Source organism: Mustela erminea, chromosome 18 (assembly GCF_009829155.1).
Source record: "Mustela erminea isolate mMusErm1 chromosome 18, mMusErm1.Pri, whole genome shotgun sequence".
NCBI classification, from domain to species: domain Eukaryota; kingdom Metazoa; phylum Chordata; class Mammalia; order Carnivora; family Mustelidae; genus Mustela; species Mustela erminea.
Genome location: NC_045631.1, coordinates 43,553,174 through 43,572,679, shown reverse-complemented (window position 1 = coordinate 43,572,679; position 19,506 = coordinate 43,553,174). Strand labels below are relative to the sequence as shown.

Genomic DNA, 19,506 nt, shown 5'->3' with positions numbered 1-19,506 from the left:
TAAAATGGTCTAGCCCCTCTGGGAGACAGTTCGGCAGTTTGTCAAAATGTGTTAAATATAGAGTTTACCATATGACCAGCATATACTCAAGAGAAATGAAAATATACATGCATAAGAAATGAAAATACATGTGCACAAATAAATGTGCATAAGAGGGGCGCCTGGGTGGCTGAGTTGTTATCCCAGGGTCCTGGGATTGAGCTCAGCATTGGGCTCCCCACTCAGCAGAAAGCTTGCTTTCTCCCCCTCTCATTCCATCTGCTTGTGTCCCCGCTCTCGCTGTCTCTCTGTCAAAAAATAAATAAAATCTTTATTTTTTAAATGTGTATTAGATTGTTCATAGTATCCAAAAAGTGGAAACAGCCCATATACGTACCAGTTGATGAATGGATGAACAAAATGTGGTACATCTGTACAGTAGAATATTATTCAGCAGTAAGAAAGAATGACTTGCTGATACATGTAGCAGGCACGAACCTCGAAAGTGTTATGCTAAGTCAAAGAAACCAGTCACAACCCCCCCATGTTGTATGATTTTATTTATATAAAGAGTTTAGAATAAGCATGTCTGTAGAGAGCATATATTAGGTTTCCAGGAACTGGGTAGAAAGGGGTAATGGTGAGTGACTGCTAATGAGCATGGAGCTTCCTTTGGGAGTAATGGAAATGTTCTAGAATTAGATAGTGTTAATGGTTGCACAACTCTGAGAAACCCACTAAATTTTACAGTTTAAATGGGTGAATTTTATGCTATGTGAATTGTATCTCAAAATTATTTTTAAAACTTCATGCAGTTTAAAATTTGGTGGTGGTGATGGTGACTATATGTACATATACATAGGTGTGTGAAAAAAACGGTAAAGGAAGCACCCTGCTTCTGCAGAAATATACCATGTTTTAAGGCATTTTGCTGAATTCCTGAACATATTGAAACGAATATTTAATAATAGCTTTATGACATATTAATTTGTTATTCACCAAATTATATTAATAGTGATTGTGTTGCAAAATAATTGGGCATAAATGGTAAGTATTTCATAACTGACTAACTAGGACTACTCTTAGCCAGCAAGAAAGAATGTGTGCTACTCTGCTTTCCTCTGATGTTTTCAGTATCTACGATCAGCATTAATGTTTAGTTTTCTCTGTTACCAAACATTTGGTTTTCTCTGTTACTTAACATTTATTGTCATAGCTTACTGATGAACATGTGCTAAAAGAAAGAATTTACATCTAATGTTCAGTAACTTGGATTTCCTTAATCATTCAGCTACAGTCTTCCTTCCCTGAGTAGTTTATACTTGGGCTTTCTGTGTTCTTTCCTGGTCTTTTTCTTTCCTCACCACATAGTGATGTTCTGGATGGTCTCATTCAGAAGTATCAAACATCAAAGACTTTGCATTCGGGAAACCTGGACAAGTAATAGCTAGCATGATTACTCCCCTTTGGGAAGGGAGAAGAGATTGATGTTGTATCATGAGAAAGAGGAAGGAAACTGGGGAAAAGAGGGCATGGATTTGGGGTATGCAGGATTGATGACATAGGGGAAAGGGAGTGGTTGAGGTTCAGAAAAAGCTGAATTGGGCTCAGTGGGTGGAGCGTATGACTCTTGATCTCAGTAGAGATTACTTTAAACAACAACAACAACAAAAAAAAACAACTGGATTATACTTAGCCAGAAAAAGAGATTGAGGTGGGAACAATTTCTTTGCTGTTCCCTGTTTCTGTTCATAACCAACAAATAATACATAAAGTATTTGTATTCCCTTTCTCAACAACTCATTACCAAACTGAAACCAGTTTGGTAAATGTTTATTGATTATTTCTTTTGTGCCGTGGACAACAGTATGTGATTGCAGGGTTAGTACAAAGGAAGACTAAGCTTGGGTCCCTGTTCTGGGAGAGTGGGGTTGTTTGGTAAGAAGAAACTGGATAATCTTTTGACCCTAACAAGACAAAATCGGGTTTTCTCTTTAGAGTTGAGTAAATATTAGAACCTGGGATTTTTAGTGGCAATAGGAAATACTCTCTGTTTTCTGATGTCTGAAATTCCCTTAATCTGAAAACAGTAGCCTGTTTTTCTTTAAATTGAGGTAATAGATTTAAAATACTTGAGAGGGGTGCCTAGATGGCTCAGTCGGTTAAGTGGCTGCCTTCGGCTCAGGTCATGATCCCAAGATCTTGGGATTGAGCCCCACATCAGGCTTCCTGCTCAGTGGAGAGCCTGCTTTTCCCTCTCCCTGCTGCTCTGCCTGCTTATGCTCTCTCTGTGTCAAATAAAAAAATATGATCCTTTTTAAAAAAATAAATAAAATACTTGAGAAAGACAATAGATTTATTTCTAGTAGATTATACCCAGATATTTAAAAAAAAAACAAAAACCTACAGCATCAATTTTTGTTAGAAAAAAATAGCAACAAAAGATGCAAAAAATATTTTATTAATTCAGACCCATATTTTGTTGCTGGGGGAAATTATGTGCAGATGTATCTGTGTCATTCATTCCTGGGTCAAACAGTGTCACCCCTTGCTATTATACTGCACATTGCTGATAATGTAAGCAAATTTATCACCCACATTAAAAACCTGGTAAGATTTACCAGATTCTCATTTCTCTGGTTTAATTTGTTCAGAGTTGGGCAGTGGAGCCAGAGTAGTGGACATTTTGCTGCCAGCACAGTGCTATGTAGGCGGTGTTTAAGAACTGGAATGTCATTTACATTGAAGTGGTCTTCAGCTCAAAGAGCCATGGTTACGTTGATGGGTATTTCAAGAGCTAGATTATTTAAGGTGTGTCTCCCCCATGTTGGTCTTTTGGGAAATTTAATGAAAACCCTGGCTAGCATGTATTGAGAATCAGTGAGAAGTGGCCATTTTGTTCTGTGCTGTAAATGTATACTTTTTTTGAAACATGCTGTTGGTTTTTCAGAGCAGGATCTTCAAATTCTTTCATTTTGAATGGTGTTCGGCCTCCCTTTTCTTTGAATGAAATATTGTCCAGCTAAAAATGTATTACATGGCTTAAATTTTTACTAGTATAGTTCAGTGAAGAAGCAATGTTATTAGCAACACTTCAGAAAGCGTACTTTATAATTTTCAGAGATAAGGACATAGTTGAAGTTAGCTTTGGTGATTAATTATGTCCCCTCAGGTCAGTCTGTGTCCCAGTTTGGATCCTAACTTGAATTTTTTTCTATGCATGGAGTGAAATTTGCTCAGCTTTCAAAACATTTTGGATTGATGGCACATGGATAATATTTGGTCTCCTTATGCGAACTCTGTCTCTGACAGGCAGGTATTCTCTGTTTCCCTCTATTCTTACCTTGAAGACGTTACCTGAAATTGTGTTCCTCTTTAGAATTCAAGAGGAAAGTAAAAGTATAGGACCCAGAGAGAATTTCATATGAACATTCAGTTGCAAATGAGCCAGGCTTTTGGAATACACTAGCCAACTTCGGAAAATCCAATTCTGAATTAGGGACTTTTTATCTTTACAAAAATTACTTTTTTTTTTTTTTTAAGATTTTATTTATTTATTTGACAGAGAGAGAGAGATCACAAGTAGGCAGAGAGACGGGCAGAGAGAGAGAGGGGAAGCAGGCTCCCTGCTGAGCAGAGAGCCCGATGCGGGACTCGATCCCAGAACCCCAAGATCATGACCTGAGCCAAAAGCAGAGGCTTAACCCACTGAGCCACCCAGGCGCCCCAAAAATTACTTTTTATATAGGAATTGAGAACTTTCTGATTCATATCCTCCCACCCCCCAATTTGGCCTAATTCTTTCTTTCTTATTTTATTTATTTATTTATTTATTTATTTATTTATTTATTTATTAAAGAAATCTCTAGGGGCACCTGGGTGGCTCAGTCAGTTAAGCATCTGACTCTTGATTTTGGCTCAGGTCTTGATCTCAGGGTTGTGAAATTGAGCCCGAGTCAGGCTCCACGCATAGTGTGCTAGCCACCTTAAGATTTTCTCTCCCTCTACCCCTCTCTATTTCTCTCTCTAATAAAAATAATAATAATAAAGTAATCTCTGCACCCATCATGGGTGCATGACCCCATGACCCCCAGATCAAGAGTGGCATGCTCTACCAACTGAGCCAGCTAAGCACCCCTGGCCTAATTTTGTCCAGAAGTGAGGGGCTTAACATTTTAGGTTTTTTGATTGTCTAAAGAATGAGACTTCTTTATTGGATGAGAGTAATAGCTAGGAAAACGATATGTGTTATATTAACTTGACATTGTCCCTAGTAGAGTCATGAAAATTATCAGGGGTGCCTGGGTGGTTCAGTTGGTTAAGCATTTGACTCTTGATTTCAGCTCAGGTCATGATCTCAGGGTTTTCAGATCACGCCCCACCTCCAGCTATGCGGTGGATGTGGTACCTCCTTAAGATTCTCCCTCCCTCTCTTAGAAAAAAAGAAAAGAAAATATTTCTGCCCCTCTCTCTGTTTTCTCCCTCTCTTTTAAAAAAAAAAAAAAATTTTTTTTTTCATGTCAAACTTTTCTACAAATGGTCAAAAAGTTATTTGGGGGAAAAAATTAAGGGTCCAGTGTTTAAGCCGAATTATTCACCAGGCATTTACCAGACACTTTCTGTAGACTTACTACTGTTCTATACACTTCAGGGTTGATTATAAATGTCAGCTATCTGAGCCTCATGTTGAGTGTAGAGATTACTTTAAAAAATTTAAATTTAGGGGCGCCTGGGTGGCTCAGTGGGTTAAGCCGCTGCCTTCGGCTCAGGTCGTGATCTCAGGGTCCTGGGATCGAGTCCCACATCGGGCTCTCTGCTCAGCAGGGAGCCTGCTTCCTCCTCTCTCTCTCTCTCTGCCTGCCTCTCTGCCTACTTGTGATCTCTCTCTGTCAAATAAATAAATAAAATATTTAAAAAAAAAAAAAAAATTAAATTTAGGGGTGCCTGGGTGGCTCAGTGGGTTAAATCCTCTGCCTTCGGCTCAGGTCATGATCCCGGGGTCCTGGAATCGAGCCCCGCATCGGACTCTCTGCTCAGCGGGGAGCCTGCTTCCTCCTCTCTCTCTCTCTCTCTCTCTGCCTTCCTCTCTGCCTACTTGTGATCTCTGTCTGTCAAATAAATAAATAAAATCTTAAAAAAAAATTTTTTTAAATTTAAGGGGCGCCTGGGTGGCTCAGTGGGTTAAAGCCTGTGTTCCACCCTCTCTGCCTGTCTCTCTGTCTACTTGTGATCTCTGTCTTTCAAACAAATAAAATTTTTAAAAAAATTTTTAAATTTAGGGGCACCTGGGTTGCTTAGTGGGTTAAAGCCTCTGCCTTCAGCTCAGGTCATGATCCCAGAGTCCTGGGATCGAGCCCCGCATCGATCTGCATCTGCAGAGCAGAGAGCCTGCTTCCTCTTCTCTCTCTGCCTGCCTCTCTGCCTACTTGTGATCTCTGTCAAATAAATAAATAAAATCTTCCCCCCCCCAAAAAAAAATTTTTTTTTTTTTTTCAATTTAAAAAAGTGGGGGCTCAGCTCTGTTGGTAGAGCATGGGACTCTTGATCTCGGGGTTATGAGTTCGAACCCCACGTTGGGTGTAGAGATTACTTTAAAACTAAAATGTAAAAAAATCAGCTATAGTCTCTGCCCCAGATAAAAAGGAAGAGACAGTATTAAACACTTTAGACATGCAGCGTGCTTTTTATTTTGACACTTAACCTCATAAATCTGTTGCCAGAATGGCTCTGTTTTTCTAATGGGGGAACTGGAGCCTCAGAGAGATGAAATCACATGGCTGGTGATGAATGAATTTGGACACAAGTCTTTCTGACTCTGAAACTACACACAGTTTAGTTAGTGCCAAGTATGTTGGTTGCTAGATGAGTACTAAGACAGTTCAGAAAGAAGAAAATTTTATAAGGTACGAGTAGAGACTTTGTGAGGGGAATTTAGTTTGACCTTGGGTAGGAAGGAATTAGGAATTAGGAATCCATTTTTTTCATCAAAATGCCCTCATCTGGGAGACCTCAATACACATTTGAGTTTGGGAGAGTTTCCAAGCCCCATGTTTAAGGTTTGGGTTAGAATTCTGGAGTTCCTAGTTTTACATTGAGACACCAGACTTTAAAGTTCGTAAAGCTAGGGGCACCTGGCTGGCTCAGTTGGTAGAGCATGTGGCTCTTGATCTTGTGGTTGTGAATTTGAATCCTGCACTGGGTGTAGAGATTACTTAAATCTTTTTAAAAAGAATAATAAAGTTTGCAAAGGTGATTTAGGAATGTTTGCTACACCCCATATAGGTGTATATCTTTGCCTAGAATGGGGCTATAACTCGGATTTGTTTTACTGATACCGCATTTTCTTCCCTCCCTACAATTACTTTGTGGTAGGAATTTGAGATAGGGCATCTTCAGGAAGATGTGGACATAGTTTTATCCCTTCAACTTCAAGGTTGCATCAAGTGGTTGCTGAATGACTGGAAAACCTAACCTCTGTCTGACTCAGCCTGGAAACTCCAGGCTTTGATAAAATGCTCATTCTTTTACACAGTGTCCTTTAGGGGTAACCCTCTCGGGTCCCCTCCCTTCTCAGGAACTTTGTACTATCACTTTGTAATAACTCAATAAACCTTGGTTTGCTGCCTACCAAATTTTATAATAATAATAATAATAATAATAAACAATGTCCTTTAGTTTGGGAAATAACTCCTAACTAAAAGTAATGAAATATTTTTAAGAAGATAGGAAACGATGAGGCTCAGGGAGATTTTACAAGCCTGGGGGGTGGCTAGAGAGAAGATGGCAGATATGAGAAAAACATGTTCTATTTAAATTTCGGCTAGAAAACTTGGTAAATGTTTGGCGCAGAGAAAAACTAGGTTTGTAGCCTGAAATAATCATATAATAGTCCTGACAGGCTCTTTCTGCCTCATTCCCCTTGAAAGGAGGAAATTGAAATTCATACTTATTCAAAATAATTGATTCGCGATCTTAAAGAGGTTTTTAAGAAGTCTTAATTCTGGATAGCCAGCTTCAGTAACATAGTTTGCCGGCTGTTGGTTACTTGAACATTCCCAAAATAAAGGTAAATGAAAATAAGATTGACTGTTTTTAGGTAGCAGTGGTCTTTCCTGAAGTTCTATTAACTGTTTTTCCTGAATTCAGATAGGTCTGTTTATCTAGGAGAGATTATTACTGTGTCAGTCTGTGTGTATGTACACATATATGTGTTGTACAGGTACTTCCCTTCTCCCCGACCCTTTTAGAGTTGATGGCTTTGTCCCTGATTGTTCAGTATAATAGTTTGCAGATTCACTAAGAGAGCCTGTGTAGTAATGCTTGCTTTATTTTTTTTTTCTCTTTCACTCTTGTTTTATTTTTACTTTTTTTTCTTTGTGATGTGACATTTTCAGCTGATGTATTGAAAGCAAATCCTTCTAATTTGGGAGCCCAGATCACAAGAGTGAGTTTTTCTACTAGTGTCTTTAGCTGTATACCTTTTTTTGTGTGTGTCTTTTCACCCTTTTCCCCCTCCCAATTCAAAAGATTTCAAAACACATTTCATAAATATTAGATAAGAAAAAATCCTCTGTCTGTTGAACATCATGCCCTTCCACAAAGCAATGTCCACTTTATATTGGGTCAAATTCCTTTTCCTAATGCTATTATAAAAGCATAGGCTAATGTATGTGTTTTGTTTTGGTTTGTTTTCTATATTATCTAGTGCGTTGGAAATAATTTTAGTTCTGTCTTCATTGCAGATATGTCTGGACTTTGTCACCAATGTGTCATAGCACTGTTCTTTTTTTGGTTGTTGTTGTTTTGTTTTGTTTTGTTCTGTTTTTAAGGAAAATTATATAGAAGTTTCTGAGAATGAAAAACCATTCTTTATCAGGATTTTAAGCAATAAATTCTCTGACTTATCTCTATTTTCCCTCCTCATCCCCTGGATGTTCCTCTCAGGGCCATGACGGAATGAAAGAGCAATACACATTACTCTCTCATTTCAGCAGACTGACCAGACGCAAGTGGTCAGACTGCTGAGCTCTGAACATGCGAGCATTGGAAGATGGTTGGTTTCATAGTCAAAGGAAAACTGTTCATGCTGAAAAGAAATCACAGCACCTTTTTATGGTGAAATAAAAGTATGCTTTCTATTTGCTATTTTGATGCAAATCAGCTCCCCATGTAAGCTGTACATTGCTTTTTAAGATCTTACACCTGGGTAATTTTCTGTACTAGCCTAACCCCTTTCTGTTCTCTTTGGCTTGTGTTATTACAGTTTATCTCATGTTCTGTTTGTCTAGTTTTGCATCCTGGAGGAGCAGGTGATTAAATAGTCCCTTTTCTTTCCTCCTAGTGTTCTAAAATTTGCTTGTTGCTTCCGAAATCATTTAATTTTGCCCCATAAAGCAAATGGTATGCTGTCCAAATTAGAAATGCAGGTATTCCAAGTGTCTTATCCAAAGTAATCAGCCATTGTGTTTTCAATTACTATCAGAATATAACAGTGTATTCTACGCTAGCACTGTAACCACTGATTGAGGTAAATATCCTAAAGGCCTTGTTTTCAGGACCTCCAAATTATTCTAAATCACCCACCCTCTATTTCTTTTTTTGTTGTTGTTACCCCAGAGATTGAAAGATCTTAAGCAGAGAGAGTTTGCTCGAAATGTCTCTTCAAGATCCCGTAAAGATGAGAAGAAACAGGAAAAAGCCCTTCGGCGGCTCCATGAATTGGCAGAACAAAGGAAACAAGCTGAATGGTGAGGATATTTTCTCTCAGAGGGTTCTACAGATAGTTTTAATCCTTAAGAATTAAGAATTATAATCCTTATTAGTAAAGCTTTCATACTGAAAGCCTATCTATTATTATAGTATAATACACTGATTTTATGAATATACACTTCTGAGGCCAGATCCTGTCTGTGTGACTTCAGCTATCTAAGCTTTATGCCTCGGTGTCCCTATCTATAAGATGGGAGATGATAATAACAGTTTACTTGTAGCATTCGTTTTGGGGAGTGATTATCTTTACATCAGAAGTGCCTTGTAGAAGATGTTCAGTGAATCAATAAATTATACAAATATTATTGTTCCCATTCTCCAACCTGTGTTTTATAGAAAAGGACATATATCCCAGTATTCTTTTTTATAACTAAACAGTATGGAGCAGAGACTCAAGTCAACTTTCTTTTAAGTACTGTACAGTCTGTGCTAATCACTGAAACCTAGGGAATTCTATCAGTTTATTTCTCTGCATCTTCCTGCATTCTTGAGTTTTCTTTTTAATCTTCCTTCATGATTCTTGATGATTATCAATTTGGGGGCTGGTATTTAGCCTTTGGTGGAATTTACTCCACCTAAGGCTGAATTTCTAAGCAACTGGTCTTGGGGAACCCAGTCTTTGAGCATCTGAGGATTCATGAGGTATGTGCCTCAATCAGAAAGACTTAGCCCCCATGTTTGTTTTTAATGGCTGCCCAGGACCAAAGGAAGGAGCTGGCTATAGGGGAAAGAGAAACTATGATTGTGTCCTTCAAAAGTTCACAGCCAAGTTCCTGGACTTACTAAGTTACTAAATTCATTTTTGTCTCAAGATCCCTTTTTTTTGTTTGTTTGTTTGTTTAACTTATTTACTTCTCTAGCATTTTGGAGGAGAGAACACATAGTTTTGAAACAGAGTTTTGAAACAGAATTAACCAGTGAGCTCCAGTGTTGAGTTAAGCTGCCTATAAACTGGTTCTGATTCCTTCTTTGGCAGCTTTTTAATATCATAACGCATTCCTCTTGGGCATATTGCGAGGGCAAGTGTACCTCTATAAAAAGTATATACCAGGTCACTTTCTAATTTGGGGCATATTTTAATATATGTTTTTCTTCAGAGGTGACTTGTAGTTCTCAGTTTTATAAGTAAGCAGTTTAAAGATGACCAAGTAATCTCTTGAGAAAGTAAAAGAAGGTTTTGACCCATCATCAGGTATTTCATTGTCCCAGAATTAATTCATGACCCCATAGTAAGTGTTGTTGAAGCAGTTAACATGGCAAAGACTAAGCAAAAGAACAAAATAAGATCTGTTTTTATTCAACTTGAGGGTCTCTTTGCCGTGGGGTAGGTTTTATGACACAGTGTAAGTGTCTCTTGCTATTTAAATGTTTGGGATCCTATCTTCCATTAGCCAGAGTCTAGATAGCAAGAGATACCACGTTATCCAAATATATTTAGTCTCTGAGTTTAGGATAGTGAGTAGCTAGGGATCAGATAAAAAGACTTCATCCAAACAGATAATGTAATTCTCCTCACTTCTTGAATTTGGCTTAAAAATACCTCAGATGAATAGTTCACACACTGTAAAAATTTCAGGCACGGCTTGAGTTTAAAACATTGGCTTTGAGGCTCCTCCGTGTTCCTATTTTCAAAGCTGGGAAAGCGTTTATAGCATCATGATCCTTGTACAGAATGCCCAGAAATTACAACAAAACCAAAGCAAACGCTTTAGTGTGGTACCCGAGAAATAGACACAGACTCTTAGTTTCTGAAACAGATAAACTAACCATGGACCACCATGGAGTAGCATGGTGGGGGTTTCTGGCTATGTTAAACTCAAAGTATCCGTATTTTTATTTTTTTATTTTTCATTTTTTAAGATTTTATTTATTTATCTAACAGAGGGGGGAGGGAGGCAGACTCCCTGCTGTGCAGAGAGCCCTATGCAGGGCTCAATCCCAGGACCCTGAGATCATGACCTGAGCCGAAGACCGAGGCTTTAACCCACTGAGCCACCCAGGCCCCCCATATCCACATTTTTAAAAATAAAATTTTAAAAATACAGAGGAAATTAGGGGGGTTTTAGCTGAGTGACATACAACCTTTGTGAGTAGATGTTCAGCCATATGTTTGATGGCACACTGATGGGTAGGATGTTTCAGTAAGGAAGAAGAACAAGAGTGCCTGGCTGGCTGAGTTGGAAGAGCACACAATACTTGATCCTCAGGGTCATGAGTTCAAGCCCTATGTTAGGTATAGAGATTACTTAAAAATAAACAAACAGGGGTGCCTGGGTGGCTCAGTGGGTTAAGCCTCTGCCTTCGGCTCAAATCATGATCTCAAGGTCCTGGGATTGAGCCCCACATCGGGCTCTCTGCTCAGCAGGGAGCCTGCTTCCCCCTCTCTCTCTCTGCCTGCTGCTCTGCCTACTTGTGATCTCTGTCTGTCAAATAAATAAATAAAATCTTTTTTAAAAATGTAAAAACAAACAAACTTAAAAAACAGATACAGGGCAGGTCACCTTTACTAGGTGGTGACAACAGAGTATTTGAGCTGTGTGATACAGCTTCACTTTTTGAATTTTAGACTGATTAGAAGAAATAATAGTAACTGACTGGTGCTGGGAATACACCTAGTTAGTAGAAAAAGAGAATGAGACTTTGCCTAAACTCACAGAGCAAGTCCTCTTTTTAGCACAGGGCTAGGAAACAACCACCACTTAGTGTCTTTGAGGCCTACCTACTACAAATGGTGGAACGTAATAAATAAGTGGGTTGTTTTTATGTTTTGTGTTTTTTTTTTTTTTTAAGATTTTATTTATTTATTTATTTGACAGAGATCACAAGTAGGCAGAGAGGCAGGCAGAGAGAGAGGGAAGCAGACTCCCTGCTGAGCAGAGAGCCCGATGTGGGACTCAATCCCAGAACTCTGGGATCTAAACCTGAGCCAAAGGCAGAGGCTTTACCCACTGAGCCACCCAGGTGCCCCAGAGATAAGTGTTCTATAAGAAGTATTAAATGTACCTCTAAACTTTTTTTTTTTTTTTTCATTTTTCTAAACCATTGTGTAGTGCACCTGGAAGTGGTCCCATGTTCAGACCAACCACGGTGGCTGTAGATGAAGAAGGTGGAGAGGATGATAAAGATGAATCAGCTACAAACAGTGGCACAAGTGCTGCTGCCACTTGTGGCCTGGGATCTGAATTCTCCACAGATAAAGGAGGCCCTTTCACTGCAGTACAAATCACTAATACCACTGGACTGGCACAGGCCCCTGGGTTAGCCTCCCAAGGCATCAGCTTTGGCATTAAGAATAATTTAGGGACTCCACTACAAAAATTGGGAGTGTCATTTTCCTTTGCCAAGAAGGCTCCTGTCAAACTCGAATCAATAGCATCAGTTTTCAAGGACCATGCAGAGGAAGGGACTTCTGAAGATGGAACAAAAGCTGATGAGAAGGGTTCTGACCAAGGACTGCAGAAGATGGGAGACTCTGACGGTAACAGTAATCTTGATGGTAAAAAAGAAGATGAAGACCCTCAGGATGGAGGGTCCCTTGCCTCGACGTTATCTAAGTTAAAAAGAATGAAGCGAGAAGAAGGAGCTGGGGCTGCAGAGCCAGAGTATTACCACTACATTCCCCCAGCACACTGCAAAGTAAAACCAAATTTCCCCTTCCTACTCTTTATGAGAGCCAGTGAACAAATGGAAGGTGATAATAGTATACACCCAAAGAATGCCCTAGAGAGCAAAAAAAGCAGTTCTCCCAAGCCTAAAGGCTGTATCAAGGTGGCAGCAAGCCAAGGAGCAGAGAAGACAGTTGATGAAGTCCCCGAGCAACAGACGGCAACCAGCGTCACAGAGCCCTCAGATCCTGGAAGCAAAGCTGAGACAAAAAAGGCCTCAGGAGGGGATGTAAGTGAGCAGAATGTAGAGAGTCCAAGTCAGAAGGGTTCAGAGAACCAAATATGCGAGTCGAACCCTTCTAAAGAAACCTGTCAGGTCATCGCAGCAGGGAAAGAAAGCCAGGAGGGACCCAAACATCCTACTGGTCCCTTCTTTCCGGTTTTGAGCAAAGATGAAAGCACTGCCCTCCAGTGGCCATCAGAACTCTTAATTTTTACCAAGGCAGAACCCTCCATTTCATACAGTTGTAACCCTTTATACTTTGACTTTAAACTTTCAAGGAACAAAGATGCCAGAGCTAAAGGGACAGAAAAACCAAAGGATGCAGGAGGCTCCTCAAAGGACCATCTCCAAGGCCTTGATGCTGGTGAGCCAAATAAAACCAAGGAGGGGGGAGAGAATGTAGAACATTCCTCGGGAGGCAGAATGGATGCACCTGCTTCAGGGTCTGGCTGTAGCAGTCTGAATAAGCAGGAACCTGGGGGAAGCCATGGGTCAGAGACAGAGGACACAGGGAGGAGCCTTCCTAGCAAGAAAGAACGGTCTGGGAAGTCCCACCGACACAAAAAGAAAAAGAAGCACAAAAAGTCAAGCAAACACAAACGGAAACACAAGCCTGACCCAGAAGAGAAAAGCTCTAAGACAGAATCTGGGGAAAAGTCTAAGAAGCGCAAGAAACGAAAACGAAAGAAGAATAAGTCATCAGCTCCGGCAGATTCTGAACGGGGACCCAAACCAGAACCCCCTGGGAGTGGTAGCCCTGCACCGCCCAGACGACGGCGGCGAGCTCAAGACGCTTCCCAGCGGAGGCCCCTCCCAGCTGAAGAGGGGGGCAGTGGCAAAAAGGATGAAGGTGGGGGTGGTGGCGACTCCCAGGATCACGGTGGCCGGAAACACAGAGGTGAGCCTCTGACTGCATCCTGCCAGCGAAGAGCTAGCGCCAAACGGAGCAGCCGGTCCGGCCACCGGAGTCGCCCCAGTAGTGGAGATGAGGACAGTGATGACGCTTCATCGCACCGGCTACACCAAAAGTCTCCATCCCAGTACAGCGAGGAGGAGGAAGAGGAGGAAGACTCAGGCAGTGAGCATTCCCGTAGCCGCTCCCGGTCGGGCCGACACCATTCCTCACACCGTTCTTCCCGGCGTTCTTACTCAAGTAGCTCAGATGCTTCTTCAGACCAGAGCTGCTACAGTAGACAGCGCAGCTACTCTGATGACAGCTACAGTGACTATAGTGACCGATCTCGAAGGCACTCCAAGCGCTCCCATGACTCTGACGACTCCGACTACGCCAGCTCCAAGCACCGGTCCAAACGGCACAAATACTCCTCTTCCGATGATGACTACAGCCTCAGTTGCAGCCCGTCCCGGAGCCGCTCTCGGAGTCACACCAGGGAGCGCTCGCGGTCCCGGGGCCGCAGCCGCAGCAGCAGCTGTAGCCGCAGCCGGAGCAAGCGGAGAAGCCGCAGCACCACGGCCCACAGCTGGCAGCGGAGCCGAAGCTATAGCCGTGACCGCAGCCGCAGCACCAGGAGCCCTTCCCAGAGATCGGGTTCCAGGAAGGGGTCATGGGGTCACGAAAGCCCGGAGGAAAGACGTTCTGGTCGTCGAGACTTCATCCGCTCTAAAATCTACCGCTCCCAGTCTCCCCACTATTTCCGATCAGGCCGGGGAGAAGGTCCCGGGAAGAAAGAAGATGGCAGAGGAGACGATGGCAAAGGGACAGGCCCACCGTCCCAGAACAGCAGTGTTGGTGCAGGAAGGGGGTTAGAAGGTGACTGTAGCCCCGAAGACAAGAACTCTGTCACTGCCAAGCTGCTGCTGGAGAAGATCCAGTCAAGGAAAGTAGAGAGGAAACCCAGTGTGAGCGAGGAGGTGCTGGCCACCCCTAATAAAGCCGGGCTCAAACTCAAGGACCCCCCGCAAGGTTACTTTGGGCCCAAGCTCCCCCCGTCTCTTGGCAATAAGCCTGTCCTTCCACTGATAGGGAAGCTCCCAGCTACCCGAAAGCCCAACACCAAGAAATGTGAAGAGTCTGGCTTAGAAAGAGGGGAAGAGCAAGAACAGTCAGAGACAGAAGAAGGGCCTCCAGGGGGTAGCGATGCCCCATTTGGACATCAGTTCCCTTCAGAGGAAACATCTGGCCCCTTATCAGACCCACCCCCAGAAGAGCCAAAGTCTGAGGAAGCTACTGCTGATCACCCTGTGGCTCCACTAGGCACCCCAGTGCACTCGGACTGCTATTCCGGGGACCCCACCATCTCCCATAACTACCTCCCTGACCCCAGCGACGGGGACACCCTAGAGTCCTTGGATAGTGGCAGTCAGCCAGGCCCTGTGGAATCCAGCTTGCTGCCTATAGCGCCAGACCTTGAGCACTTCCCCAGTTATGCACCTCCCAGTGGGGATCCTAGTATTGAGTCAGCTGATGGGGCTGAGGATGCTTCTCTGGCCCCGCTGGAGAGCCAGCCCATCACTTTCACCCCCGAGGAGATGGAGAAGTACAGCAAGCTCCAGCAGGCCGCACAGCAGCACATCCAGCAGCAGCTTCTGGCTAAGCAAGTGAAGGCCTTCCCCGCCTCGGCTGCCCTGGCCCCAGCCACTCCGGCCCTGCAGCCCATCCACATCCAGCAGCCAGCCACAGCCTCTGCCACCTCCATCACGACTGTCCAGCATGCCATCCTGCAGCATCACGCGGCGGCAGCTGCTGCTGCCATTGGAATCCACCCCCACCCGCATCCCCAGCCACTTGCCCAAGTACATCATATTCCCCAGCCCCACCTAACCCCCATTTCCTTGTCCCACCTCACTCACTCAATCATCCCTGGTCACCCTGCCACCTTTCTCGCTAGCCATCCCATCCATATCATTCCCGCCTCAGCCATTCATCCTGGGCCCTTCACCTTCCATCCTGTCCCGCATGCCGCCCTCTACCCTACCCTGCTTGCTCCACGGCCTGCTGCGGCAGCTGCCACCGCCCTCCACCTTCACCCACTACTTCACCCCATCTTCTCAGGTCAGGACCTGCAGCACCCGCCTAGCCATGGCACATGAGTTGTGGGATGGGAGCCCAGGTAGGGCCAGGGAAGATGACCCACGTATCTTCCCTCGGGGGTGTTGAGCCATTAATACCAGCAAGTACCAGCTGGGATGGGCAGTGTCTGACAGCCAAAGAATCAAGTTTTGGCTTGCAGGGGTGGTTTTAGATTTGAGGTTTGCTTTGGGTTTTACTATCAGGGATTTTTTTCCCCCTTCCCCCTTTCTGTTTGTCCCTTCCTCTCCTGTGTTTCCAAGCTAGGGAACACCAGTAAGTGCTCCTAACCCCTCTGCGGCAACATCTCCAAACTGTCAAGTTTGGATACTCTTCCCTCTACTTTTTATCCTCTGCTCTTCCCTTCTATAAATTTTTAAACATTCTCTTCCTCTCTGGCCGGCAGTTTGTCCATCTGGTCCTGCCCACTCAGTGTCTTTGACCATCCCTTGGTGACCTTGTGCTATCCCGGGTGAGGTGGAAAGGGAGTCTGACCTGGAACCAGATGCTACTCAGGCTGTTATTCAATCCACTTCCCACACAGAGAGCCACACTTTTGGCCCTGTTGTCCTCATGTCCCTCATCCCAGAAGAGATACCTGCATATCCCAGAAAAAGAAGATCCTATCATGAATAGAAGCTGTGCGAAACAAAGTCGCCCGTGTGCTTCCCCAGAGAGGAGCTCATGTGTCTGAAGGGTGTATTTTCTTCTGTCATGTTGATGTTTCCTTCTTAATTTATAGGATTTTTTTTAAATGTAAAAAATTGCACTGAACTCTATAAACGTAAATGCTGCTTTTTGTAGCTCATATTAAAAAAGGTTCCATATTTGTAGTATACTGCAATAATATTTTTTACATCCAGCTCTTTAAGTGATCCTTGTTCTGGTGGCTTTGTGTAAATATGTTTGCCCTAGTTGAATTAAGAAACTTTAAAGGTTATAAAATGAAAACAAAAAATAAAGTATCTGTTTTCTGCTAGATGCAAAAATGACTAAGCATGTATATTTTATCAAGCTCATGTATTTTTTGAAGTTATGAACTATAAAAATGTTAAAACAAAAAACATTGTTTAACATCTTTTGCTGGGATGAAACGTTTAGTTAATTTGCAGTAAGTGGTGCCCCCAGCACTGGGATTTTTGAACTAATGGGCAGCAGCCAGCTGGGGGTGTCAGAGGGATCCTCAGTTAGGACATCTCCCTCGTGCTTTGCAGTTTTGTACAGAGAAACAGGAAGACCCACAGAGGAGGAAGGAGAGATTCGAGGGCTTTACTCTCCGGAAGCAGTGAGATTCAGAGTGATTGTCCAGGGGGCGGTTTCCTGGGTTTCCTGGGTGCCTTGCTCCAGGCAGTCTGTTTGCCTTCCTAGTACTTAGCCCCCTCTGACAATTTTTTTTTTTTTAATGTGCCTTTTGGGTTGGCTAGAAACTGAAGTAGAAGTAGACTTAAGGACAATAGAGTTGGGACAGTTTCTTCCTTCTCATGTGGGGAGGCGAGCACATTTATAGATACTGCAGATTCTTTTGCTTCACAGTTTCCATGCCTTCTGCCCGGCCTAGCGAAAGCAGTGAAGATTTTTTTTTTTCCTTCCATGACACCTACCAGAGGAAGTACCACCTCAGTTCCTCTTCCTCCTCTTGCCTTTCACCTGGGCTCTCTGACCTAACACACCGACCCGTTTATATTGCGGGTCTCATCTTCGGCGCAGTTAGCAGTTCCCTCCGTATTCCTGTGGCTAGAATTAGTTGGGTGGTCACTGGAAAGGAAGAAGCAAACCCTGCTTACTTGGCCCGAGGCTCTGTGTTCTGCCTTTCTTCTCAGATTCCCAAAAGAAAAAAGTTTTTGAGTTTATGAGAAGCAAGTGCTGGGCAAACAAGGCTCATGACTGAGCCTCCTGCCTATACAGGCTCCTCATCCGATCAGAAGCCTCACTCTTGATAACTAGCACTGGAAAGATGAAATCACCTGTTCGAAGTGAAGGGACTCATTTTTCTTTGCTTTCAGCCCATGTAAATATTTAAATACTACAGTATTAACACTTTTGTGCTGCTTCCCATTAGCTTGTAGATGGAGCCATACTCTGGCTGCCTCTCTCTCTTCCAGGGGGCAGTTTTCTGTAACTTTGAGAACAGTGATTTTAAAACTTAAAAAAAAAAAAAGAAAAAATAACCTATCCTTACTTACAAGCATTACAGATTGTATTTAACTTTATCACATATGATAGAGATATATATGCTGTAAAATTAGGGAAAGGAACTTTCTAATAAACCAATGATTTGTGGAAACGTGGCAGAGTCTGTGGTGATTGTTGTCCCATCCGCTCAAGTTGGGAAGGGATGGCGTTACGGGTCACCTGTAACATTTTGTGAAATGATCAGGAAATCGATCCTTGTGAATGAGTTGCTTATGATGTTCGGGATTTAGCTGCTCCTGACAGGCTGCCCGAGTAAAGGGGGAAAACTGCTATAGAAGGAAATAATCGCGGTTAATTTTCTTTCGGTCTTAGGTGGGTGTCTTGGAATGTGCACCTCCTTTCCATTCTCCCACAAGAATTCTCTTCCGTGTCTCCTTTTTTCCTCAGTTTAGGTCTATAATCTATGTGCGGTAGAACGTAGGGCATGTAGGTGCTCACTAAATGGGTTTGAGATTTCTGGCTTGGATTTTTGGAATTTGGGATAAACTTCAGGGTGATGGGATTACAAGTTACCTGCCGGGCCTTTGCCTTCCAAGTGAAGTTTTGTATACCCTACCAGTCTTCTGTTCTTAACCTTTTACTAGTACACTGCAGTGCTTGAAAGCTAGCTGGTAAAAGGAAATGTGCTGTAATTGTTGGAGCAGATAAAAGCCTCTATCTACTCTTCTGTTTAAAAAAAAAAAAAAAAAAAAATCACGGGCGCCTGGGTGGCTCAGTGGGTTAAGCTGCTGCCTTCGGCTCAGGTCATGATCTCAGGGTCCTGGGATCGAGTCCCACATCGGGCTCTCTGCTCAGCGGGGAGCCTGCTTCCCTTCCTCTCTCTCTCTGCCTGCCTCTCTGCCTACTTGTAATCTCTCTCTGTCAAATAAATAAATAAAATCTTTAAAAAAAAAAATCACAAAAGGCAGAGAAAGTTAAGCATCAAAAGCTAACCATCGATTTACAGTGAGAAGCTTTCCTCTCTCCCCTCAGCCTTTCAGGAAGGAGTAGTTCAGTGTCTGTTTCTTTCCTGTTCTCTCATACAGCTCCCCTTGACCGGAGAGAAGCTGTTCAATTTGAACCTTGGGTTGGATGCTGAGATCTGCCTATTTTCCTAAAATACCAAAATCCCTGCCCAGAAAGAAGGCATGTTAGGAAATAAAAGTGACTTTCTGAGCGGGCAGGGAGCGGTGAAAGAGGCAGACTGGCCTACAGAGAACGCTGGCAGGGGGAGATGTGTGTGTGGCTGTAATACCAGTAAGGTTCTTTCAGCTCCTGCCTCAGCCACCTAAGCAGGAACACGGACGTACTCCCTCTCCCACCCTTGATACTAAATTGGGCCTCGTCAACCATTTCCATTATTTGCCAGAAATACCTTCACCTCCCTTTTATCAGCTCCTGTCCCCTTTATCAGAATTACTGCAGCATTTTCCTGGCTGGGCTCACCAGGATCTAACTCCCCATTCCAGGTGAACTTACTGGCTTTCAAGAATGTGGGTGTGATTCATTTTATATTTCCTGCTTCCCAGAAGAATTGTAAGCTCAGAGAGGGAAAGAACTGATTCTTACACTTCTTTTATTCTTTTTCTTACTTATTTAAATTTTTTTAATTTTATTTATTCTTTTGTTCTTTCTAAGTCCCTTAGAGTGTTTTTTACATAAAGCCGAAC

The 19,506-nt window shown here is 42.9% G+C and overlaps 1 protein-coding gene and 1 long non-coding RNA gene across 6 annotated transcripts in view; one reads left to right on the top strand and one right to left on the bottom strand.

Annotated features, from left to right (window-relative positions):
• Positions 1–17,952, top strand: part of GPATCH8 (G-patch domain containing 8) — a 111,487-nt gene extending 93,535 nt beyond the window's left edge. For 4 of the 5 annotated variants that reach the window (XM_032322816.1, XM_032322820.1, XM_032322818.1 and 1 more), the window contains 3 exons: positions 7,374–7,423; positions 8,596–8,726; positions 11,799–17,952. In XM_032322816.1, coding sequence (XP_032178707.1) covers positions 7,374–7,423; positions 8,596–8,726; positions 11,799–15,687 — 4,070 coding nt within the window. In that variant the 3' untranslated portion in view covers positions 15,688–17,952. The remainder of the gene's footprint in view (positions 1–7,373; positions 7,424–8,595; positions 8,727–11,798) is intronic. The other variant, XM_032322817.1, reaches the window with a different exon arrangement.
• On the bottom strand, positions 6,051–18,604 carry LOC116578468. The gene is made up of 3 exons (XR_004280891.1): positions 18,555–18,604; positions 10,329–10,330; positions 6,051–6,100 (listed from the first exon to the last, which is right to left on the bottom strand). It is a non-coding gene; the product is annotated as an uncharacterized LOC116578468 (long non-coding RNA).
• Positions 18,605–19,506: the final 902 nt, after the last annotated feature.